Below are 25652 nucleotides of genomic sequence, written 5' to 3'. Positions count from 1 at the left end.
AGAGTTAATCCCCAATATAGGTCTTGCTCCTACGGTAATCCTTCATGAGTTATTTTTAGACCAATCCCGGCTCACGAAATCACAGGAGAGACTATTTTATAGCCAATCCTGTAAACGGAATTTTTCTCACGTGGTCAACCCAAGCGGCTTACACGTACTTTCATCCTCCACGAAAACATCCACGCAACGCGCGTGTGCACATTATCCGCGGAAGAACTGAGTAACATATCCTAAAATAGCTCGAGAAGAATTAACTTGAGAAAAAGTCCTACATAAGAGAATAAGTCTCTAACACTCTATTCTCTTTTGCTCTTCCATTTACACATTTGCTTCCGGTTCACCGTAACTTGTCAATTATTATCAAAATCTCTACTGAATTCCTTTCTTCCACGATAACTATTAATTTTATGTATTTTGTGCGGTCATTTAAGAGAAATCCTTTTCTAAGTTCTTTAAATTAATAAAGTGTATTATCGTTTGTCTCACGATGTAGTCACTGAGACGTAGATCGCGACGTTTCGACTGCTTACTGCTAGTCTTCTTCAGGTGATAAGGTCGACTGATTGCACGGTATCATTTACATCACAAGGGTCGGCTGTGATTGGTTTGCCGAAGATCCACAAGGCCGACACACCGCTTAGGCCAATTGTGTCGTGTGTCAACACCTTTGCATACGACCTGTCTGCTTTCTTGGCTAACGTATTATCTCCTCTTGCAGGTAACTCGAACTTCACAGTGAAGAACTCAACTGACTTCGCCTCCACCATCGCCAGTGAAGAGATCCAGGACCACGAGATCATGGTGTCTTTCGACGTAGAGTCACTGTTTATCAACGTACCGATCGAGGGCGTCGTACAAGCCGCGCTACAAAAAATGGAGAACGACGCAGGCCTGGCTGACCGCACGACACTTACACCAGTTCAAATCGCGGACCTCTTGGATTTCGTATTAAGATCTACGTACTTCCATTACAACGGATCGATTTACGAACGAGACGGCGCAGCCATGGGAAGCCCTGTATCCGCGGTTATTGCTAATCTCTACATGGAGATATTTGAAGAACAAGCAATAGAGTCCGCACCTTGCAAGCCTAAGATCTGGAAACGCTACGTAGATGATACTTTCACCATCCTGGATCGGGATAGAGTTGACGTCTTCCTGCAACACCTGAACAGTCAACAACCATCAATCCGTTTCACCATGGAGATCGAGAACAACAACAAGATCGCCTTTCTCGACACGTCTGAACACACCCACGAGACCGGCCACTATCCTTTCTGGAATGAGGTCAAGTTTATTGATCGAGATCCTCACTGGTACACACGTAGGGTCAAGGAAGCTATTCACATAAGACTTCACCCTAACAACATCAACAGGGATAGGGGAATTGAAATTCCTGAAGCATGGATACCCACGATCAAGAAACACAACAACAGGAGAACGGTACAACAGCGGACCACTGAGGGAACAGCTACTCGCCCGAACAATGGAACAATAGGAGGATCGAAATGCACCAATCAAAGCCGACCCTTGTGATATAAATGATACCGTGCAATCAGTCGACCTTATCGCCTGAAGAAGACTAGCAGTAAGCAGTCGAAACGTCGCGATCTACATCTCAGTGACTACATCGTGAGACAAACGATAATACACTTTATTATTGCATCTACCACGATGAATAACAACCTTTTCCTCGACATTGTTCTTTAAATTGTTGCGAACACTACAATTAATTTTTAGCGAATTTTGTTTTAGTACAAAAATATATTTGTCAAGTATTGCGTAGGACATTTTCAGTGCTCACTAATATTCATTTTCCTTGCTAAACTGATTCTGTTCTCAAGACCAACAAAGATCCATGTTTAACTCCACAAATTCTGAATGTCTGTGTCCGGGGTAGTCTGGCTGTCAGGTGTGAGTGTCGAACTCTCTGAATCTTCCACATCAGGTGAATCGTCTCCATTCTTATTTAGCTCACATCGTTTTTCGTCGTTCTTCTTCCTTTCAGGTTTGTCCTCTTCCCCTGCCCTTTTCTGAAACGCTTTTCTCGCAGGTTCCCTACAAGACTCCCAGAACGTCTTCAGAGCGCCATTCTTATCGGCACAGAAGTCCTCCAGTTCTCCCCTCAGAGTATTGGCGGCCTCACTGTCTCCCGTGGCCGCAGATCGCCAGCGCCTTGTAAGCATGTAGTTATGCATCCAGTGGAAGCCCCAGCAACCGCTTGACGGCTGTTCCACTTCTAGTCTGGACAGGCCAATTGTAAACGGATCTTCCTCTTCGTCCAAGTTTAAGATTCGAACAAAAGCGACGCCACTTGTGTGTACGTAGTCGTTCGCGCGACACTGCACGGGAGTGACTTGCACCATCGGCGAGCTCACGTGCATCGAGCCGTACGGTGAGTCCCGGATGAAACCAAACCTTTAACACAATTAAACAAAAGAGATGAGAAGATTTTAAGACAGTAGACTACGGTCGAAACGCCGGCTAACGGACACCTCCTGTGGGCGGATACCGGCTTCCCGTAGCGGAAACACTGTCATGGTATGAGCCACATACAAAGCAACAATGTAACCTTTCCTGAGCAGACACATCTCCTAAGCCTCTGTCCTGAACGACGCTTACCTTTGAAGAATGTCTTCCAGGAATAAGAACATTCTGAGACTTCGAGTAGAGGGATCAAAATCTAAAACAATCAAAAATAGAAGTGAACTACTTGGGTTTGAATACAGTTTATTCTTACGCTGCGTAATACTAACAGATTCTTTCCTACCATCAAAGATCGCGATCTTTTTGTAAAGCACCAAGAATCCGGGTGGTTCCGATCTTTTTACTATGCGCAGATGAGTCATTTTCGATTGTCAGTTGGCCAGATTGGGGTGGAAGCCCGAGAGTCGCGGAGTTTCTAATTGCGACCGATCAGAGTTCCCCCATAATCTTAATTGGTGCTTGCCAAAACGTTCGTGACCTTTGGGGACGAGAATGTTAGCCCGACAAACGCGAGCCCAAGGCTCACCGGAGCAAACAATGAATTGTCTCTGACGAATGGAAAATCCCAAGGCCTGGGCCGGATGCAGGTTTTAAGAGAGGGGGGTTCGAGATACGGACCGGCGAAGGCGGGTCCCCATGTAGGAGGGTCGGGGGGGGGGGGGAATCTTCCCTTGGAAAATTCTCAAAATTGAGGTCCTCGGAAATAGGATTTCGATCGACCGAAGCCCCCGAACCACCCCTCCCCCCCTCTCTCGATCCGCCCCAGAAGGAGGTTAATGTTCTTCAGTTTATCAACCTCAAGTTCATAATTAACTTACTATACAACACATAGTTTGTTTTGTAGTTATCAGTCGTATAAAATCTTCGTGACAGATGTTACTAATACCTTCAAATAAGCCGCATCCGTCTGCAGTACAGTTGGAAAAGTTCAGCGGAATGAAAACGGGCAAACGAAAAGGATCGACATTTCTACCAACCGGATCAGGGAATGGACTAACTGGAACGGGGACTAAGTGAAATCCACAGGAAGGCGCTTTCCGAGTCCATGAATGAACCTGACAAGGTAAAAAGTGACTGTAATGGAGACAAGTATAGTTTGATCAGTTACAAAAAAAAAAAAATACCAATAACAATAATAAAAAAGTTACTTAAAAAGGCCGGTCTTGCTTCAGAATCTTAAGGGAGGTTTCCAGAGTGCAAGGAGGCCGAAGAAATTGCGGTAGAGCTCTAGCGAGCTCCATCCTCCCCAAAAATATCATGATAAACTAATGAAAACCGAATGAAAAATTGCGCTCTAAAGACGGCTGCCCCCCTAAATCCACCCCTAATCGTGACAATAAAGCCAGAAGCAATCAAAATTGACCAATAACAGTCCATAGCCAAGCTTTTCCTCTTGCACCCCTGGAGTAAAAATACTCTCATTGTGGAACACGCTTATTTGAATACACGCATCCTTCGGTGTTCTCTCTGGACTTATGCCCAATTATTCCAGAATTAAGGTAGGTACGTTAAGTCCGCATACCAGGCAAGTGGCCCATCAGGCCGTAGCTTATCCCGGTTTCTGTAGCATGAAGCGACTGGGAGTATTTCTACCCCCCCCCCCCCCCCTGGCCTGGATGGGATGCTAGTCCATCGCAGGATTACACATAGCATTAAACTCACTGGTACCTATTTATACACCTGGATGAAGAGAGGCACTGTGAGAGTAAAGTGTCTTGCCCAAGAACACAACACAATGTCCCACATTCCAGAATTAAACGAGGTTAAAAATAGTACGATCCATTGAAGACTCGTCAACACATTTTAAGAGTGTAACTTGTAAGCTCTTTAATTTCCTTACCATGTCGTTTACAATGCACCCAGTTGCTGCTATCCAGTGCAGTTCGATCTCAAACGCATGAAGGGCACAGTAGTTGCCATGGTAACGGACAGTACAAGTTTCTGGGCGTTGGCTCTTATGATGAGGGTCGGCGTCTAGCGTGACGAACTTGTAGGCGGGACCACAGCCGCAGTCTGAGTAACGCAACAAACAGCAAAATGTTACGAAAAACGTATGTGCATAGGCCAAGGTTTGACCTCTCTCTTTCTTTCCTCAACATAGCTTAATGACAATTTTTTCTTAGCAAATCTCCGGCAGAATAAATTCGATTTTCAAACTTGACGCGTCTAATTCTGAGCCAGTTGCTGTTTGAATAGTCTTTGTTCGTAGTTTTATAGCAAATGACCTGGTGAGTTGTAGAACTTCAAGAAATTTACGAACTAAAGCCATCAAACTTTGGTGATAACTGCAGAATGTACGAAAAGCTAAATTACAAATAAACAACTACAAAAAAAATTGGAATCTTAGGATTTCGAAATATAATAGTTCAGTTCTGGAGTTTTGTTCAAACTCTATGTATGACAAGATTAATGACCTGATTGATCATAATTGGACAACAGAGTTCGTATCTGCACTACTAGTCACCAAAAAACAGTTCTTGTCAGAACTACCCTGGCCTGCGAGCAGGCCCACGTTAGAGCACAAGCGCGCGCTACGCCGCGAGCTCGAAGCCTCTTCACCAGACTCCTTCCCGCCGGATCGCTTTGCTCTTTGCCGCTCGCGCGTGTGACTCAAAGGTCAGCCTTCTAGGTTAGAACTACCCATACCTAGACGATTACACTATACGAACTACTGATACTCCTAATACACTACGAAGTAGGCTTTAAGAATACAAACCACTGTCTGAATGCAAACGTCCTCGTTGACTCCGACGGGCCGATCTTGTTCGGTTGCGCTTCCTGTACGGAGAACTAGTCGGAAATGAATCAATCACTTGATCTGGTGCTAAGAATTCTGGGACCTCTTCACTAGTCTTGCGCGGCCAAATAGCGATTTCGAACCATTCCATTTGAAAGGCTCGTAAAAGATCGACCTCAAAACGCTCCACGTCGATCGAGCTTCGGTGAGGCGCGCGAAACTTAGAGGTGTCAAGGATATCTAGAAAAGAAATAACAAAAATATCACATAACTGACTGATCTGGAACAGAAATATCTTATGTCCGTGTGAAGTGTACATTTGTCTGATCTGATTCGCCGAAGGGAGTTTCACAGTGTAGTGTTGTTCAAGAGAACAGTTGGTTTTACACAGAAAGGGAAAATCTAATTCATGCTACAGAAATAACACGATTACACCACGAACATTCGTGAAAGTTTACGAGAAAGTGCAGGATAAAATTTCAAAGCAATCAAGAGCACCACAGTTATGGCTTGAAAAAACAACAGTCTTGAAGGTCCAACGATATAACATATTTTAATCTCATCTTCCTACAAAGAAAGTAAAACTGAAACTCAACCATTATTTTGACGGCAATTGAATCGCCTAAATTTGCGCGATTCTAACCAGTTTTTCCCATTGCGCGTCAGTCTGTGAACTGAGAACTAATTCTGAACTTTGTTTGTTTGTTTTAGTTTTTGCCATTTATAAATCTTTTTACAACATATCAATGTATATTAAGCAAGGAAGCCCAGGGAAGCTAATAAGGCTTATGTAAAAGACTACCTCAAGAACTTACCCTCTGTTTTCTCCACCCAAGAGGATTTTGGTGTGAAACAGAATATGATGAAACCTTCTACCAAGGTCTGCTTGGCGCTTTCTGAAGCATGCTGGATGAAACCTGCCTCCACCATTTTCTGCAATTGAAATTAAAACGAAAATCTCAAAGACAAAGATTAAAAGCTACAACCAGGGACAAAAGGTTTGAGACATTTTTTGCAAACGACACGTTTTCAAACAGAGATCCGTCTTCTTTCCCTTGAACAGCGGTCGGGAAGGGAGTGATCATTTCGTCACGCTTGCGCAGTAAGGAAAAAGACTCGAGGTACCAAATTGCATCATTCACAGATATTTTTTTTGTCGAGACACCATCATCAGTCCTCATCGCGCCATCGGACGCATAAGGCCTTCAGTCTCTCTCTCCAGCGAGAACGATCTTGTGCCGCCTTCCGGGTTTCACTCCAGGTCAAGTGTATGGTCTCGAGTTCTTTTTCCGTTGACGTCCTCCAGGTTGTTCTAGGCCTTCCCAGTTGTCTTTTCCCTTCTGGTGTCCAGAATAGACCTTGAGAAAGCTTGGACGCGTTTTAATCATTAGGCTTTCTGATGTAAATTCAAGAGGCCACTGTATCCCAGTTTGTAAAGTTATTGACGTTATTAGTTCCAAAGAGGAATGTCCTCCATTGCCAGTCAAAGGCCCGCCAATTTGTCTAGCGACGAGACAAATCTATCCTAGAGTGCTCGCATGGGTTTGTAACTGGAGAAGGAACCTAGGTCATTGCTCCTGCTCGAAAGAGCGACAATTTCTAAAACCGCGTGTCAATGTTTAAATATAACACAAAATTGCAGAAAAAATAAAAGAAAAAAACCTTTTGTCACACGCTTTGCTCGATATTAAACTGCACCCTTACTATCTTACTAGCCTCGATATTAAAACGAGGCACAATTGGAAGTCAAAGCCGCTGACCTGGCACAGCTGAATGGCTTGCTCCTTAGAATTGACTCCATCCACATTCTGTAAAATCCACGATATCGCCTCGACGCTTAAAAAGCTGGAAGGCTTCAGTCCCTTTAACTCTGGTAGGAAAGTCAAGCCTTTTCTGCCGAGTAAAACAAGCAACTGCTACTAAAGACAACTGAATTCACTTTTCTAAGTGACTAAAAATTCGTTCGGGGTGGGCATAAGATAGCTAAAACAGCGACAGTATTGAAGTTGTCCAATGTGGTTCTTTCTTCCACCTGTCTTCTTTTATGAATATTGTTACCAGTACTAAGACTAAACGTTTGTCCACATAACCGGCAAAGCCTTATTATAGAAGACAAACAGAACATAACATACAGTATTTCTCGCCACACGACCACATGCTAACCTCAAAATAACTTAGCTTGTGCTAGCTGCGTTCTTATTCTTAAGGAAATCGCCAAAAGAGTCTACTTGCCGTTAAAAGTTCGCTCGGTAAAGCCTGATCACATCGTTTGAACGGTGAACATATGTACGCCAATACAACAGCGCTTTGATAAAACGGTAGGTCAGTTACATTTTGGCTATCATTTCCTTCATGCGAGATTTTCATAGTAGTAGTTTCATGGTTTACCCAACTGAGGCACGAGACGAACCTCTGAAAATTTGTAATTATTTTTAAAGAAATTGTTTTTTTTCGATTCAACTCTTAAAAACTCAACCAACCTAACCAATCGAGAACACTTGATCCTAGTAGAACTGTTACGATCTAAGGTCGTGTTATATTGGGATTGAAAGTTTCAATCGCAACCGGTTTGGGTTGATAAGGTTGACATTTCTCAATAGAACACTTTTCCAACTGTTTTCGGTTGAGACGCGGTAACTCCTGGGAATAGTTCTTAAGCGAGTCACAATCACGCGACATAATCACGCAAATACTTTTTCAACTGTTTCAACCTGGTTTGAGGACGGTTGAAAAAGGTAATCAACCAAAGCAACCGAAAACGATTTTTCTCCAATAGACCACGAAAAAACCCAACCAACCCAGCCAACAAGAAACGGCTGATCCCAATAGAACACAACCTGAGTGTGTGAAATAAGACGTACCCAGGATCCAGCATGGCCTCTGCTACTGTCTCCAGCGGTGATTCTACACTAAGCCTTTCTTTCTCTGACTCGTCCATTGTTTTCGGCTGCTCGCTATGATAAAGGAATAAATCATTATACGTACACGAAGTATGAGTCAGTCCACTCAGAAGAAAATTTGATAAGAAATCGTCACGGTTCGGGCATCTTGAAAAGTTAAGCCTAAATGTTTCAAGTTCCTCGTTTGTAATCCGTCTTAATCCTCTCCATCCTTAACCATCATTGTTCCTTTATGGTTTATTACTATCTCTTAGGTGTCTTTCTATCTTAGTATACTATTCAGGTTTCCTTCAACTGAAAGGTAATTTTGTGTGTAGCCAAAATAACCCACACACCGTGACGTGACTCCTAACACTGGACTTTGAATGAAAGTTTAGAGCAAGAACAAAAAACTCTCTCAGGAGAACAATGGTTAACCAGAGTTAAGATTGGTTAGGAATTAAGCATGGAAAGAGAACACCGAGAAAGGAATTATTCCTTGCTATTATTGACACAAAAACGTGAAAAACTAACCTGGCCAATTCTCGAGAAGGACTGCCACGAGTATCCGGACCAGCAAACTCCTCCCCCGTTGCCGAGGACGACCGCGATCTAATAGCCAACGGACTGCCGGGCGTAGAGTTGTTATCCTTGGCTACGGTTAACTCAGAGGATAGGGGTCGGGCTGTTTTGTGCTCGTGCTGTTTGCTAATGCGACGAGATGACAAAGAAGCCTCAGACTGCTTTCGTTCCTGAATGAATGTATAAGATAAACTGGAGTGTAAAAAAGAACCAACAGAAGAAAACAACCATTGCACAGTGAAGTTGTTTTTCAAAATTGACACTAAACGTCTTCAGCGTAATGAAGCAAAAACTTCAATCAAAAACGCAATGACAAACTTGAGAAAAGACCCGCGGACGTGGTGTCACGGCAGTTTCAAACTATGTGTCACGCAATGTCACGATTGAAACGGATTTCATATAATATAGTCCTGAAGTACTTTATCCCTCTTGTTCAACTTACCTTGGGTGTTTGCGGCACTTTCTGAGGTTGAAGACGTTTTATTCGATTAAGGACCTCAAGAAATCTCAGGATTCCATCCACAACACTGTCTTCTTGTGAACTTGTATTCTTCTTGTCTCCCCATCCTTCTTCTTTCATTTTACGCTGCGAAAACGGCGAAAACGGCAGCAGGAGAAAGCGAGCCTTCCAGTAATTTAAAGACTAAGCAGAAGAAAAATACAAATTACATACTAGAGTCAAGGTATTTTTGGTAAAAATAAAAGCATGATTATGTCACCTCGATAAGTTCATCAAATTCAGGGTCTCCACAAATGTGTTGGTCCAAGTAATTCCAGTTGTAATTGTCCATTTCTTCGCGCAGGAATCTTCCTTGATTTGGTTCAAACATTTTTCTCTGTGGGATCCAAAGGCGATAGCTGTGTAGGAACCATTAGAAAATGTCATCATCAAAGACACAAACAAATAAATAAACAAACCATACATATCATACATAAACAACGGCCGGGGCGGGTATGCGTTCTCGAATAGACCATATTCGTGTTCTCGTTACTGGACTGGAATTAGCTTGGAATGGAGGCTTGGAATGGAGGAATACGACTAAATGGGGATCAATACCATTTGCATTTGAAAAGATCGACTCCCCGCATTTACCATTAGCCTCAGTTGCAAGCTAGTTTCAGTCCAAAACGGAAATACAAATATGGCCCATTTTGAAACTGCATAGAGCTTTGCATAAATAGCACTACATTTGAACAGCAATATTTACATCCTTAGCTTCAAACTCACGAGAAAGTCCTTTGTTTGGAAACATAAGAAACGAGGCTCATGATGTATAAAGTATTGTTATCCAAATTTAGGCACCATTTTTGCAAAGGGTCTATTCTTCAGTGAACCAGTTTCTTTACATTTGGGGCTCAAACAGTTTAATCATGAATCATATTCTTTACATCCAACATTCGTTACAAACAGAAATAAGATATAGTTATTATTACCAACTCCTGCATCCGAACATTAAAATTACCCCAAACTGAGATGCCATCTTCTTGATAGATATCTCAAGAAAGAAATGGGGGCAGCCAACCTTTTGGGTTGAATCTCAGCGGCATCGAGGTTTACATCATGTATGATTGGAAATTATTGGCTTGTTATAAACAAGGAAACGTAGAATGAAGCTCTTCTTAAATGTTCTCTACCACAAGATCAGCTCGGTATATCAGTTGACTGCATATAATTATCACCCGTGATTGCCAAACGTAAGTTCCTCTCGACTCCTTGAGTACATTTTTATCTTAGTGTTACCATAGTCGTCGCTATTACTACAACCCACAATCAAAGACAAAAGTGTCGAGACATTTTTGCAAATCGGACGTTTTGGAACCGAGATCCGTACTTCCCCTGATAAAAGAAACACCTTTTTCGTCAATAGCCAACCGCAACCCGCCTGCCCAATCAATGTTGAATTGGAACGGGCTTTAGCGACGCTGTCACGTGGTTACAACATGGGAAAGAGGGGAGGGAGGGGGCGAAATATGAGGAGTGTAGGTAGACCGAATTACACTTCAAGGGAGAAAGTTTGTGTCTAAACTACTTTAGCCCCTAATTGTAGCTTTGCGTACTTCTTGTTATTATCTCTTGCGAACTTCAAGCAGCAAGTTTACCCTACCTGTAGTTGGTGGGTTGGGATCCCAGCTGGTGGCGTGGTCTGTACTTTGTGACCGTCACTTCCGGTGACGTCAGACTTAGTTTGTGTGAGATTCGGCCAATACTCATGAAGTATTCCTGATAGTCGGACTTGGCTGGTATGGCCGCGATGGACTGGGGCTTATCGGGAGGCGCTGGCTTAGCCTTTGGTGGGATCAGTTGAAAACCCTAACAGGAAAGAAATGAGTCGAAAAACAGTCCAAATCTTGATAAGTTACCATGGAATTACGCCTTTTAAATTTACCCTTGTCACTTGCAGGCAAATATGAGGGTTATGATGGGTCTTTATTACCAGTACAGCTTGGATAGTTAACTTGACAGATAACTAATAAACAGTCATACAGTCAAAGCCAAGGCCTTTTATAAGTTTCAGCAGGAGCCATAATCGGGGACGGAGACCGTAAGCGCGCGCCATTTCTAGTATTGGGGTTGTCCCCATGATATGAGACAATAATTCTATTTTTAGAACAAATTGCGCCATCGCCTCCGGCACACGCGCGTACATGCTACGAGGATTTTTGCGGATGTCTCGCGGGGGAAATGGCGTCCGAAATTCCCGACATTTTTCATGTTTTTGGCCCACAACTCAACGCGTTTACGTCTGTTGGAATTTTGCTTAAGTATTTTCGTCGTAAGCTGCTCCAGTTTGAGTGAATTAAGACAGTGTCGAATTTAGGTATGTTCCGCTGTAAGCTTATATATATCGCTGACCAAGTTGTGTTCCGACGGATGCTTCTTTTACATGAGCTGTACATTACTCCACTTTAAATTTCACATATGTTGAAGGTTACCCGTTTTTCCATTACACAGCAAAAAATTAGCTGGATATATTTAGATATAGCAGAGCTTCAGGACTTCATAGTTTCCTAGTTCCTCTTGCCACACGCTTGCGAGGAATTTGTCAGTCTATCGCGACCGAAAAGTAAAACAAAATAATTGCTAGTTTGAGTTTCGCTTGAATTGTAAGCAACGCTTGATGTTTCATCAAGGCCCAATAACTTTACGTCCGTAGATACAGCTCAGTTTTATTCGTGTAAAAATCCAGTAAATTCGTTGTTGTCGATGAATGAGAGCACCCGCCGATGCGTGTTTTGTAGTCAGTAAACATGACAAATTGTACTTCCGCCGCACTTTCGTGTGAAAGCGTACATCGAACTCAAACAATAACTCTATAGTTTTTAAATATGTTTAAGATTGATAAATGTTTGAGAACATATTAAAAGCAAAGCTGAAAATATGTGAATAAAGCGGAAATAATCAGCAAAGTTACGATGACGCTTTCTTTAATCAACTTGGAATAACGATTTCGATTTTGTTGATCGAGTTATCAAAACTCCTTGTCAATTTTCATTTTCGCAGTGTAAAACTTCACTATGCTTATGTTGAAGAAACACACATGATGTTAGTAGCCTTTTTTGCGTTCGTGAAGTTTGTTACAGCATCTCAGCACAAAAGATAACGAAAGAAATCTTTATCAAGACTTGTTGACAATTGAAAACACCGACTCGGACTTGAAAGTGCACGAGCTGCACTATGCAAATGAGCTAATTGTACGCGTCAGACTTTCCTTTCAAAAACTTTTGCAAACTCACCAAACAAGCAGAAACAATAAGAAACCATCAAAACAGGTTTTGGTTATGATGAACCATTGTCTGAGAAACTCACAAATTAACTCGATACCAGAGTAGAGAGTTTTCTTGCTATATTCATAAGTCAGAACAAACGCAAAAACATACGCGTAAGCTTACAACTAGCGTGAGCAGACCTTATTATTCATTCCCAGCGCGAGATTGAAGTCTTGTTTTCGACCCTGAAAAACCCACTTTTTCTGTTGGCTCAGAGCATAAAACTACATATAAGCGCACTGGTTCGTATTCCCTGCCTTATTCCCTGCCATCGCTGTGAAAAATACCCAAGAGAATCTCTCAACTCTCACCATTTGATCACGCAACGTGACCACATCCACGCGAGAGCCCCCGACATGTGTATGAATCCGCGCGGATATATGACGTCAGGATAGCGCAATTTGTTCTAAAAATAGAAAAATTGTCCCATATCATAGGTGCGCGCGAATCCCGAGACTTACGGTCTCCGTCCGCAATTATGGCTCCTGGTTTCAGTTCATGTTCTAAAATCACAGCGCATAAAAAAAAGAACTTATAAGTGAGATTGTTAAGATAATTATTTTTGCCCCGTTTATTACACCTTTACATTTTTCCAGCCAGTAAAACGCGCGCGCCAACAGGTCGCTGCGATTGGCACATCAACTCTTCATGAGTGACGTTGTGAGCTGATTGGTTTAGAGCTTGTCCACGTTTGTTTCATGGATTGAGAAAGAAAGGGTCATGGTATGGCCATTGGGAGAGGTCCTTGTGTATTAGTTTTCTGTCCGTTTTCCCTTTTATCTCTAAATACACGACTACTAAAAGTTTGGACAGTAAAGATGAATTCGTCTTCAGGGTCACCTTGCGAATTCGTTGTGACACAAGCTCGATGAATATCATCTCTGCACTCAAGCGCCGATGGGCTCCATGTAAATCTTCCTCTTGTGTACTAGGAACATAAAAAGCAAGACAAAAGTTTCAAAACATTACTAACAGTCGAAGGAACAGACCTAGATTTTGGCAAGATGATTTTTATCCCCCTGTAAAACCGAACACAAACGAGAACTTCTAGAATTGACAAGGCCTGTACGTTTTATTCTTTGTTAGAGAAGGTAAAGTGGCACAATTTCCCCAAACTGCCAGAGTGAATCACGCTTTCCATAGCATGAAGCAACAAGAAGTATTGGCACCCTCCCCCATCCCCTCCCCCAACTGGACGGAACGCTAGTCTCTTGCGGGGTTGCCACTAATTATTTTAGTCAAATTACCCTAACAACTCAACAGTGCCCAGGTTTAGACCTGGGTGGAGAGAGGCACTGTGAGAGCAACATATCTTGCCCAAGAGCATAATACAGTTCATGTTAACCCAGCTTGAGCCCGATCCTCTCGATTCGAGTCGAACAAGTTAAACGAGTCTTCTAAATGTTTGACATCTTCGCAATAAGTAATTAATTTTGCAACCACCAGAAATATTTATTTACCTTTCTTGTTTTCCCCAATCAAAATTCTTTTTCTCTTCGGTAAAATCTTCCTCCTCTTCAATATACAGTTTATAGTTGTACTCTAGATAGTCTGAATTCAATGTCTTCTTGTTTGGATAAAAATCTGACGTCAGAGGCAGCAGCGCCGGACACGTCAAAGATTTCCAATCCACGCCCGTCTTGACAGCCGCTGTCCAGTCATGTTCGACAGGCGCTTTTTCCACCCCTCGGTACAGATTGATTCGCGCCAGCTGAGTTCGGCGCCTGGGTGTCGTGTTTTGTGACGTCTGCAAACCGTGGGAAACTGGGCTGAAATGAGACCGAGGCAACGTTTGGGAATTTAACGTGTTTTCTTCGTCTGTATCTTCGGCGCTGCCTTCGCTTCCTGACATCTCGTCAAATAAGTCTTGTTCTTCTGAAATGCTCTGGGAAGCTTCTGAAATCTCTCGTTTGCGAGCCGTCACCACTGCAAGGGCTGCTTCTTCGACATCACGTGACTAGAAAACAAAACATAGTACATTTAATTAATAGAAAAATGGTTTCCTTTTGTACCGCGCACTCTCGAGAGTTTGTTTACATCTTTGTTTTGATTCGTGTGGGACGTCACAAATCGTAATATTTCGCAATTACTTACATGAAGTAAATTCAAATAGACCAATTTCGATATATTAAAATTCAGCCTAAAACAATAGACCTTAGTACGAGGCTCTGGGAATAACTACAGAGTTTGTGGGCTTTATATCCCAGAGCCTCGTGCTGAGGTCTATTGTGTTAGGCTGAATTTTAATATATCGAAATTGGTCTATTGCCTTGTCAACCGCCACTATGGATGCGAAGCTTAATGCTTTGTTCTTTCTGATATGAAATAACTTCGTCTGTTGTAAAAATCAAAGAAACTGTTGGAAAAAGAATGCCTCAAACATAAGGTAAGAGGTTCGTAACAAATAACATCGCTTCGCGTTTAATCAAGGGAGACTCACAAACATTGGGATGCCGAGACTGCGCAGTACGGACTAGAAATCAACTTTAATCTTCAAGCAAAACTTGGTTGTTGAATGCAACACAATCCGCACCTTCTCGGGTTTTACGAGAGTCTCGGTTTCAGCCGGCGAGGGTTGTTCATAGTGTAAATGAAGAACTTTTCCGCTGGGTCCCTTGGGAAAAACATGTGACCAGCGATGGTTGTTGCATGTCCAATTGCAGGGAATCGCATTTGGCTTGAAAGGGTTTATCAAGGTTCTCTGGGGCCGCACTTGAACGGTGTTCATGTCATGTGCTGCGCCTGCGCTGCCAACAGCAAATCGCTGAGTTATAGGGCGAATGATTTCATGGAAGGCGTCATTTCGGGTTACATTTTCGGGTAGGGACACTGCAAGAAACAAATAGACAAAAATCAGTGTTTACAGCAGGAAAATATATATTTTTTGGACATTACGCCAACCATGAGGGTAATATTAGAAGCACAAACCAATGTTTCGTTAGCTACATGTACTTCCCTTTTCGTTTTATGTGGTGAATTCAGAAACCTTTGAAATTAGTAGAAAATCTTCTATAAGTGAGTATAATTTACTATTTAAAACTGGATCATAGGGCGCCAATTGGTCCACTAGAAGTCAGTCAGTCATTGGATAATGCAATTCAAGAGTTTTCACTGGCTTAGTCATCATGGGTTATGAGCCATTATAATCCATCAAATATTTTCGCTCGCGCGCGATTGGTCTAAACACGTCACGTGCCCGAATATTCCCCAGCTAAAACTGGGAAATATCCGAGAATATTTCCCAATTTTCAAAACTGCGCGCGTTGCGAAAAAGATTTGAAGAATAATAAAAAACACGATAGCCTCCATTTTGGGCGAAAATATTCTCGGATATTTGTCCTTGGACATTATATATCTGTTCCGAGAAGTGAACAGTTTTCCGAGAGCGTAGCTCGAGGAAAACTGTGAGCTTCGAGGAACAGATAATGTCCGCGGACAAATATCCTGGCATATTTTCGCGCCAAATGGAGGCTATTGTTTGTTTATACCATGCTCTACAAATATGGTAAGCGTACGCATGATTTTGGGGAGAATTTTTACTTTTATTTTATTTCAGTTTTCTTTTTTTTTCGGGGCGTGTTTAATAAAACAATTATTCCGCTCGTGCCTGTTGGATGTGAGGTGGTTATAGCCTGACTATCTACCATCTCATATCCAACGCGCGCTGGTGGAATAATTGTTAATTAAACCATGCTCTTTTGGTATGGACACGAAGAATGAAAATTCAACATACCTAGAACACCGTGAGAGGTACACTCCACAGATGAAGATAGCACTCGGGTGCTGTTTTCTAGTTCTTTGAAAGGAGCATCACGTCTCTATAGAAACGAAAAAAACAGGTCTCTAAGCGTAAAGTCCACACGTTTCTTTTTTGAATTTTCAGCTCTTTGCAAACGCCAGGGGCAACGGAGGCTTGCTGTGACCTACTTTCAAAACAGTGGTCATTCACCGACAAGAGAAGCAACCGCTGTCGTAATTAGAATTGGACACTAGCTGCATCTCCGTTATTTTCCAATACTGATTTTCCAAGTTGAAAATGTCAGAGAGAGCTCAACTTCTCGAAAGCTGAGCAGTACAAAGGAACAAGTGACATTTCCTCCAAAACCGTGTTATATTGTAGTCAGATTTAAAACGAGAGTTTTGCAAACAGTCCCTTTGAAGGAGGAACAAACTTGTCTCTAACAAAGAGACAAGTTTTATCCATTGTGCTTTTTTTGGCTACGGTGGCAGGACTCTTCCAGGAACGGGAGAGAGAGTACTGAACTGGCCAAGGACAAAGAAAGAGAATATTCAGTGAGCTATATACGCGAGGTGGGCTGAATTTTTCTCGTACTTGTTCTTAATCCAAGTCAATGCTGCCCAATCTTCATACAGACGTCAGAATCGTCTATCGAAGGCCTATTCAAGGACAATTCAGCAAAATTCAAGGACTCTTTCCCCTCAGAATAATAAGTAAAATTTGTTTATGTGGCCCCTGGGACACAAAATACAGACATGCGTGCAGCGTTACTTACGTGTACAGTTACGTAATTCACATAAAATAACTTAACTCTCCTAACATCAGAATCCAATCATGAGATCTCAAATGTTTTTCTTGAATTTCTTTTCGCTTTCCATCATTCAAGGACTTATCAGTAAAAAATTCATGGACTGCTGGTAGAAATTCAGGGACGTTTCAAGTGGAAAATCCACATTTTTCATCGAGTTCTTTTCAAGGATGTGGCAATTCTTAACGAAACCTCCAACGTGTTCACCCGCCTTATGTAACACTAAACAATGTTTCATGATATTTGTAGCTAACAGTTACTCACCATGAACGAGCTCGACGAAGACGAAATCTCCAAATCCAAGTCTTCAAACGAAGAGACACCGCGAGAAGGCGAAGAAACTTTCTGAAACATGAGTTCGTCTCTTGATATCGACTTAGCCATTCGTTGCATTTCAAGAGCGCTTCGTATTCGCCTGAAGGCCGAACCCCTTGGTGGGTAACCCTTCAGTGTAGAGTGAGTTATAGGATTTCTAAACACTTTGCGGTCATATTCGTCATAATCCACCAAATCTGGAAGCTGACTGTCTTCTATTTCTGTTTTGAAATGATCCGCAAAATTAGCGTATACTCCTGCGAAAAGAAAGATCGATACATTTTTGATGTAATATAACGAACACGAGAGAAAGTGTTTCATCGGGGTATCCAAACACCGAGAAAAGATTTGAAAATACGACGCGCAGCGGAGTAGTTTTGACGAAATTCGAGGTGTTGGATAGCCGATGAAACACTGTCTGGAGTGTTTGATAAATCTTCTCAATCGAAACAAAAACTAAAGAGTAAACGGAGAGGTAAAATCGTCAAAATCTATGCTAATTAAGACCTGGTATCCAAACCTCCTTAACGGTTGCGTTTTTCTTTGTTTTGACTTGATGAATCATTAATGAGTTTGAAAAGTAGCATTTTCTATGGCGACGCGCATGCAATGGGCAAGCAAAAAATCCCGCCATCAACAAATTGCCGCCATTTTCATTCATTTCAAAAATGTTATTTCTGACGATTAAGGGACGAATTAGTCAGAAATTATTATCCTGACGGCAGGATGGAGATGCTCGCGGGGTGTCATGAACGTTTAGAGACTATTTAGGCATTTGGCCAGAGATTTGGGTCATTCTAGGTTATTCAGTCTTCGTGTTCGTCCTCTTTTATTATTATTAATCTTTTGTTACAACACCTTGTATGTATAGTTGTAAAATGTTCTCCATTGCTGATTTTGTACCCTTTCCTTCTGCTGCTACATTACACGAGGACAACATTTCCACATATTTTTTGGTCACATCTAAAGGGTGTTTTTTTCATGGTTCCGTTTTCGTATCTGGTGTAGCACAGGTTCTAATTGTAAGAACCAATAATTGTAATTTGCAAGGACACAGATTATGTTGTAAGACGGAATACATCTATATCAGATGACTGACTGACACATCCTCAATAAACTATTCACATTGCATGTCTCGTGTTACTGTAGTCAGAATCAAAGACTTCTGTGATTCTCACTATGCAAGAGTCCTGTCTCGACATGTCAGAGAGACACGTCTCGTGAGGTGATAAACAACTACCAACTCAATGTTACTATCAGATGCACACATGACACAAAACAAGGTGTTTGTATGGGAATCTGTGGATGTGAAACAATGTGATTCACTTAAACATTTACTTAAACTATGTTCCAAATATTTAATATCAGTTTGGACGGTTTTATCAAAAAATAACGACAGTTGAAAGTTATCTATACCCAAGTTCCCTCACCTTTTTCGCATTCACCATTTCTTCCAAGAGAACTCAGGACAACATCAGGAATTTTTATACGAGGTACAGAATTCTCTGTTTTGTTTCTGTTCTTTGGTGAGGTGTAAAAGTTGTGGTTCATCCAGTGAGGTATGTTGTAGTCATCTCCTAAATCAGGGTCCCCATGGCCCAAGGTCTTGTTAAAGAACTTTAGGAGGGGAATTGTGTGAAGGGGCTGTTCAGCTAGGCACACAAGGTCGACAGAAACACCTGGTAAACATCACATGTAAAAATTAACTCTTTCAATATCCCTGATATGATTTCCGATGTCATGCCAGTCTCAAACAACCGTGAACATGGCAACATCTAAATAGTGTAGCAGGCAAACTTGCATTTCCTGGTTACACAGTTGAATCCTTCCTTAAGACTCGCGACTTACCACCCTCTTGACAACTTTGTTTTTACTCCAGTTTAATATATAGTTTTTGAGGAAAAAGGCCTGAACACCAGCTACCCTGTACTGACGAGATCCAAGGAAGTTAAAATAGCTGAGGGGGATTCTTTCGCCGCATTTAAGAGCTGGCACCAAACACCACACAGGTTTAAACTGTTGTGTTGTATCGCCAGGTAAGAGTGACAGTTAATATTATTATCTACTTGAGGACATTCAAATTGATAATGATAAATTATCAACAGCAGTTGAGCAAGTAGTCAAATACCTTTTTGTTAAACACATTGCCAATTAATGAGCTAAGGGAAAGGTGCAGGTATCCACAGCAATACTGAGAGCGGCAAACACCAGGCACCGTCACACTGACAGAGTCAGTGGAGATACCGTCGCCAGCAAGATTACCATCGCTGGCAAGAGGGAGGGAGGTGAGGGAGCAAAAGTACTCAACAGGCCCGAAGGGCACTCAAGGAAAAACTGCATGTTCTCACATAGCTGGCAAGCGAAACAGGTAAGCCCTGCAAAACCCCATGTGGTTGTGAGACCACACTGAGCATGATCGCCCTGAGAGACCGCTGGCCAGCACAAGCTTGATTCAAACTTTGCCTAAATAACATTTAGCCACATCTTAAAAGTGATACAAATTAGGCAAATAGGTCAACACAAAGCAGAATTGACCCTTTTGACTTCCTTGTATGTCAAACTGCTGATAGCTGCAATAACAGTTAAATCTGCAAGAGTAACCTACCGCTATCCAGTAATCGTTGTTTTGTAATGCTGGTCATTTCTCTATCAACTTCAAACACTCCTGAACCTGGAGTCACAAGAATGGTTGTCTGGCCAGTACGTTCAAAATTACGATCAATATGGTGCCTCTCAAATGCTGCGACAAAATTGAAATATTAAAACTAATATTTAGAAAAAAGAATTTGCAGTTAAAATTAATGGTAAAAATTCTTCAGAATGACATTCCAACGAAATTATGTTATGAGTAGTGTGACTGTGATTGTGTGTAGCGTAACTAGGACTGTGGTTTATGAGTAGAGTAACTGTGGTTTTTGAGTAGTGTGATTGTGGTTATGAGTAGTGTAACTGTGTTTATGAATAGTGTAACTGTGATTAAATGAGTAGTGTGACTGTGGTTATGAGTAGTGTGACTGTGGTTATGAGTAGTGTGACTGTGGTTATGAGTAGTGTGACTGTGGTTATGAGTAGTGTGACTGTGGTTATGAGTAGTGTGACTGTGGTTATGAGTAGTGTGACTGTGGTTATGAGTAGTGTGACTGTGGTTATGAGTAGTGTGACTGTGGTTATGAGTAGTGTGACTGTGGTTATGAGTAGTGTGACTGTGGTTATGAGTAGTGTGACTGTGGTTATGAGTAGTGTGACTGTGGTTATGAGTAGTGTGACTGTGGTTATGAGTAGTGTGACTGTGGTTATGAGTAGTGTGACTGTGGTTATGAGTAGTGTGACTGTGGTTATGAGTAGTGTGACTGTGGTTATGAGTAGTGTGACTGTGGGTATGAGTAGTGTGACTGTGGATATGAGTAGTGTGACTGTGGTTATGAGTAGTGTGACTGTGGTTATGAGTAGTGTGACTGTGGGTATGAGTAGTGTGACTGTGGTTATGAGTAGTGTGACTGTGGTTATGAGTAGTGTGACTGTGGTTATGAGTAGTGTGACTGTGGTTATGAGTAGTGTGACTGTGGGTATGAGTAGTGTGACTGTGGTTATGAGTAGTGTGACTGCAGTTATGAGTAGTGTGACTGTGGTTATGAGTAGTGTGACTGTGGTTATGAGTAGTGTGACTGTGGTTATGAGTAGTGTGACTGTGGGTATGAGTAGTGTGACTGTGGATATGAGTAGTGTGACTGTGGTTATGAGTAGTGTGACTGTGGTTATGAGTAGTGTGACTGTGGATATGAGTAGTGTGACTGTGGTTATGAGTAGTGTGACTGTGGGTATGAGTAGTGTGACTGTGGTTATGAGTAGTGTGACTGCAGTTATGAGTAGTGTGACTGTGGTTATGAGTAGTGTGACTGTGGTTATGAGTAGTGTGACTGTGGTTATGAGTAGTGTGACTGTGGTTATGAGTAGTGTGACTGTGGATATGAGTAGTGTGACTGTGGATATGAGTAGTGTGACTGTGGTTATGAGTAGTGTGACTGTGGTTATGAGTAGTGTGACTGTGGATATGAGTAGTGTGACTGTGGTTATGAGTAGTGTGACTGTGGTTATGAGTAGTGTGACTGTGGTTATGAGTAGTGTGACTGTGGTTATGAGTAGTGTGACTGTGGTTATGAGTAGTGTGACTGTGGTTATGAGTAGTGTGACTGTGGTTATGAGTAGTGTGACTGTGGTTATGAGTAGTGTGACTGTGGTTATGAGTAGTGTGACTGTGGTTATGAGTAGTGTGACTGTGGTTATGAGTAGTGTGACTGTGGATATGAGTAGTGTGACTGTGGTTATGAGTAGTGTGACTGCAGTTATGAGTAGTGTGACTGTGGTTATGAGTAGTGTGACTGTGGTTATGAGTAGTGTGACTGTGGTTATGAGTAGTGTGACTGTGGTTATGAGTAGTGTGACTGCAGTTATGAGTAGTGTGACTGTGGTTATGAGTAGTGTGACTGTGGTTATGAGTAGTGTGACTGTGGGTATGAGTAGTGTGACTGTGGATATGAGTAGTGTGACTGTGGTTATGAGTAGTGTGATTGTGGTTATGAGTAGTGTGACTGTGGTTATGAGTAGTGTGACTGTGGTTATGAGTAGTGTGACTGCAGTTATGAGTAGTGTGACTGTGGTTATGAGTAGTGTGACTGTGGTTATGAGTAGTGTGACTGTGGTTATGAGTAGTGTGACTGTGGTTATGAGTAGTGTAACTATAATTGCGAGTGGAGTGCATGTACCCGGTAAGTGTGAGTAGTGTGACTGTGGCTATGACTAGAGTAACTGGTTACAAGTAGTGTGACTGTGGTGTGGTGTGAGTAGTGTGACTGTGAGTAATGTGACTTCAGCTGTGGACTGTAGTTGAGAGTTGTGTGACTGTGTTTGTGAGTACTGTGACTGTGGCTGTAAGATGTGTACATAAATAATAACAGTGAATGTGAGTAGTATGACTTTGGTTGTGAGCAGTGTGACTGCAGTCATGAGTAGTGTGATGTATGAACCTCTGAAAATAAATGATGGCAATACAAGATAAATTTACTTACCATTCATTGACAAATTGATAGCTTCTAAAAAATTTCCTTCACACGAGCTAGAATTCCATCCAGTAATTTTAGTGCCTCTAAGCCTGTCACAGCAGTTTGTGAATCTGGGATATTGATTGAAGCAACGCTTAAGAGTCACCAGCATTGGTATCCAGTCATCACGCCTGTCTTGTAATACAACCACTTGGTAGAAATCTTCATAAAATCTTCCATAAGGATCTTGTTGAATGCATGCTTGAGTTTCCACAGGAAAGTCACCTGTGTAAAATCACACACATTAAGCATGTAAGTATGGAGAGGGTCCCCTATACTTTTTTGTGACGCGTGAATGGGCATTGTTGCTTTGCGTGAAGTGTGAATGAGGATTTATTTTTTCTGTGATTCATGAATCTACATTTTTTTAGTCCTCCAGAAACTGGTTTTCAACATTACTTTTTTATGATCCGTGAAATATGCATTTACTTACGTGTGATTTGTGAACCAACAATTTTTGCAGGAATCATTTTTCACTTGCTTGGAGATTTTAGCATCATTAAAGCTTGTAAACTACACCAAACCAGATGTAAAACTAGATGTATTTGTATTAAAGTTTGTATGTTTTGCAAAACGTGAATAGAATTTGTATTTTCATGTGAAACATGATTTAGCCTTTGCATTTTTGCGTGAAATGCGATTGCTTGCTTTCTTCTGTGAACGTGAAGCTGTTTTTCGAATTTCTCTTGATGTGTGAAAAGGCCAACTATTTATGTGTGAAACTGTTCTCAGAGGAAGTACAGGGGACCCTCTATGGAATGTGCCCATTTGTAGGTGTTGTCGACTTATGAGAGGTATCTAACTGTGGCTGAAATCATCTTATGGGTATTGTGTAGTAATGGTAGATTAGTCCATCCAAGGGAGTGTCTTAATCTTATGGAATTAAGTAGGAGATAACTAGTTTTGGGAGCTGTTCACCTAAGTACAAGAGCTGTCCTCTCAGGAATGGCGTCTACTAGTATGAGCTGTCCATTTGTATTACTTGTCTGTGGAATACATGTATGTCGGCCTTGACATGGCAGGGACCTCTTTATGCAAGTTTTCCTTTCACAGAGTTATCCATTCTCAGGAGGTGCATATATAATGTGTATGTAACTCAAATGGAGAGGTTTCCACTTATAGAAAGATCAGAGGCGCTGATGATTACACTGCTTGGAATGTGTTACCTTCAGTTTGAGTAATCTCAACTTGACGTGACATGTCTAGTTATGGTAGTATCTGATCATGGGACTCACTTCAAGATATTTACTTCTTGTTTTGGGAGGTGTCCAGTTATGGGATGGACCTAAGTATCCTATTAGTACTAACCTGGAGACTGAGCATCATAAAATGTTCTTGAAAACAAAATAATATTGACGTCATGGTTGGCTTTGAGCTCCTTCCATTTAGTAAAGAGCTCATAAAGAAATCCATTGATGGCCTTTTCAATGTACAGATCTCCATTGAAATCAAAGTCCCACATTTCCTTACTCATTTGAATGAATAAATACATCTTGGTGCTGCATGACCTGAAAACCACCTGAAGTGAACAAGAAACTTGGTGAATAAAATAATTTAAGAATCTGTGTGCATGCTGACCACATATATTATAGCTCTTTCATCAAGAAGGCGGTTTTAAGTTTAGGGCTTGATCTGTGCAATTACTTGTCACTTAGTTTTTCTCGCAGGGCGCATCATGCACATTTAATAATTGTGCTCCTACTAATGCTTACACGCTTATTTAGTGTACTTTTCAAAGTCTAACAATGAAAATTTCAAGATCTTCGACTCCATCACCACCCAATTACGGCACATCCTATAACACCTTTTTCTCTTCTTGGCTCTGGGGTCTCTTTGCTCTTTTGGCAGGTTGCCAAAAATTTTTTGGCGTTTGCCCCAGCCAGTCTCTCTCGTGCCTCTTGTGGTGTGGTGGCAGTCACTCAAAGACATGTTTTGTTGACCTCACTACGATAAATCTTGTAAATATTACTGAGGGGTGAGGGATGAGGGGTGAGGGGTGAAGGGTAAGTGGTGAGAGGTGAGGGGTGAGGGGGGTGAGAGATGATGGGTAAGGGGTGAGGGGTGAGGGGTGAGGGGTAATGGGTGATAGGTAAGGGGTGTGAGGTAAGGGTGAAGAATAAGGGATGTTGTTGAGAGTTAACCAAAGCATTATCGAGGCAAACCACCAGAGCTTTCTTTAGCCTAACCAGAGACCTCCCCCACCCCCCCCCCCCCCACACACACACACAAACACACACCTCCCACCCCTCATCTATCACTCCAATTTGAGACCTGTCCTCTCCCACCTGCAGAACAAGCATCAGGGGCCTGTTTCTCGAAAGCCCTGGAAACTTTTCGGGCCGGAAAAGCCATTTTTAGTTAATCGGTATTTAAAGACAGATAGGTGTATATGCCTGAAACTTCTTGTACAGAATGGAACCTCTGTTTATATTAAGAATATGTGAATAAAACAGCTCTGTAATCATAAGGTTTGAGATTTTGCTATGGCTTTCCGGGTGCGAAAACTTTTCGGGATCTTCGAGAAACGGGGCTCCAGGACTCAGTACTATGTTGTACCCTTTGCTTACCCTCGTATTCTCAGATATCACTCCACAAGATAATTTCTCTCCCTTGGTCCAGATCTCATTGACCTGAGCACGCACCCCTGAACGTGAAATCTTCTTGGTGACATAAACACATGAGCCAACCAATTGTTTAGAAAATCGCCACATCTCACTTCTTGAGACGAACTGGTCCTTAAACAGTAATTCAACCAAATCAACAGATACATCCTTTGGTTCAACCTTGGTGACCTCCACATCCCAATACGTCCTCAGCTGGAAGACGTTTGCAACAGACTGCTCAATGCTGATTGTATCTTTCTGTTGGAAATCAGGACTGATCGATTTAATCTGCAGTAGCAGCCGAGTGTTGTCTTCATCTGGGTGATGAATTTCTAAAATGTCTCCTACATTTTCGTTCGGGAATTCCTTTGGATTTATGATAAGCTCATCTTCGCTGAAGTTCTGCTGGTGAACCCATAACTTAAAAAGCTTCATCCTTTTACGCGTTTAAGTCAGATTGGAACCTTAATCTGAACAAACCAGCGATTTCTGCTTCGCAAAATAGAGTTTTCCACCACTATTGATCACCATGTTGTTTTCAACAGATACCGCTGTCCATGTGATCGGAGCTTCCAGGCGCGCCTGGACCAGAACCTCTGTAGCACTGGGGACGAGAAATATATAGCGAGTATCCT

The 25652-nt window shown here is 41.9% G+C and overlaps 1 protein-coding gene across 2 annotated transcripts; it reads right to left on the bottom strand.

Moving 5' to 3' along the window:
- Positions 1-1764: 1764 nt before the first annotated feature.
- LOC145464326 (GATOR1 complex protein DEPDC5-like) lies at positions 1765-25559 on the bottom strand. 2 transcript variants are annotated; one of them, XM_081448171.1, is made up of 22 exons: positions 24982-25559; positions 23723-23933; positions 22382-22639; positions 19921-20055; positions 18746-18994; positions 17265-17572; positions 16187-16271; positions 14987-15282; positions 13914-14410; positions 13294-13381; positions 10791-10996; positions 9405-9543; positions 9128-9328; positions 8638-8855; positions 8086-8178; positions 6985-7117; positions 6040-6157; positions 5204-5464; positions 4328-4500; positions 3374-3542; positions 2623-2683; positions 1765-2418 (listed from the first exon to the last, which is right to left on the bottom strand). In XM_081448171.1, exons 1-22 carry the CDS (start codon positions 25450-25452, stop codon positions 1863-1865), a joined length of 4926 nt encoding a protein of 1641 aa, XP_081304297.1. In that variant the 5' UTR covers positions 25453-25559; the 3' UTR covers positions 1765-1862. The 2 variants fall into 2 exon arrangements, with proteins under 2 accessions (XP_081304297.1, XP_081304298.1); XM_081448172.1 differs by having other exon boundaries at positions 17265-17536.
- Between the last annotated feature and the right edge of the window lie 93 nt (positions 25560-25652).

Source organism: Orbicella franksi, chromosome 12 (assembly GCF_964199315.1).
Source record: "Orbicella franksi chromosome 12, jaOrbFran1.1, whole genome shotgun sequence".
Taxonomy (NCBI): Eukaryota; Metazoa; Cnidaria; class Anthozoa; order Scleractinia; family Merulinidae; genus Orbicella; species Orbicella franksi.
Note: the sequence above shows the minus strand (reverse complement) of the source record. Positions and strands in the feature narration are given on the sequence as shown.

What these genes read in the sequence shown, in the direction of transcription:
- LOC145464326 (XM_081448171.1), bottom strand. Translation starts at nt 25,452, where the DNA reads ATGAAGCTTTTTAAGTTATGGGTTCACCAGCAGAACTTCAGCGAAGAT. An exon ending in CTCTCGTAAAACCCGAGAAG is followed by an intron (nt 14,411 to 14,986) that starts GTGCGGATTGTG and finishes TTTGTTTTCTAG; the next exon opens with TCACGTGATGTCGAAGAAGC. An exon ending in GAGGCCATGCTGGATCCTGG is followed by an intron (nt 7,118 to 8,085) that starts GTACGTCTTATT and finishes TTTACTCGGCAG; the next exon opens with AAAAGGCTTGACTTTCCTAC.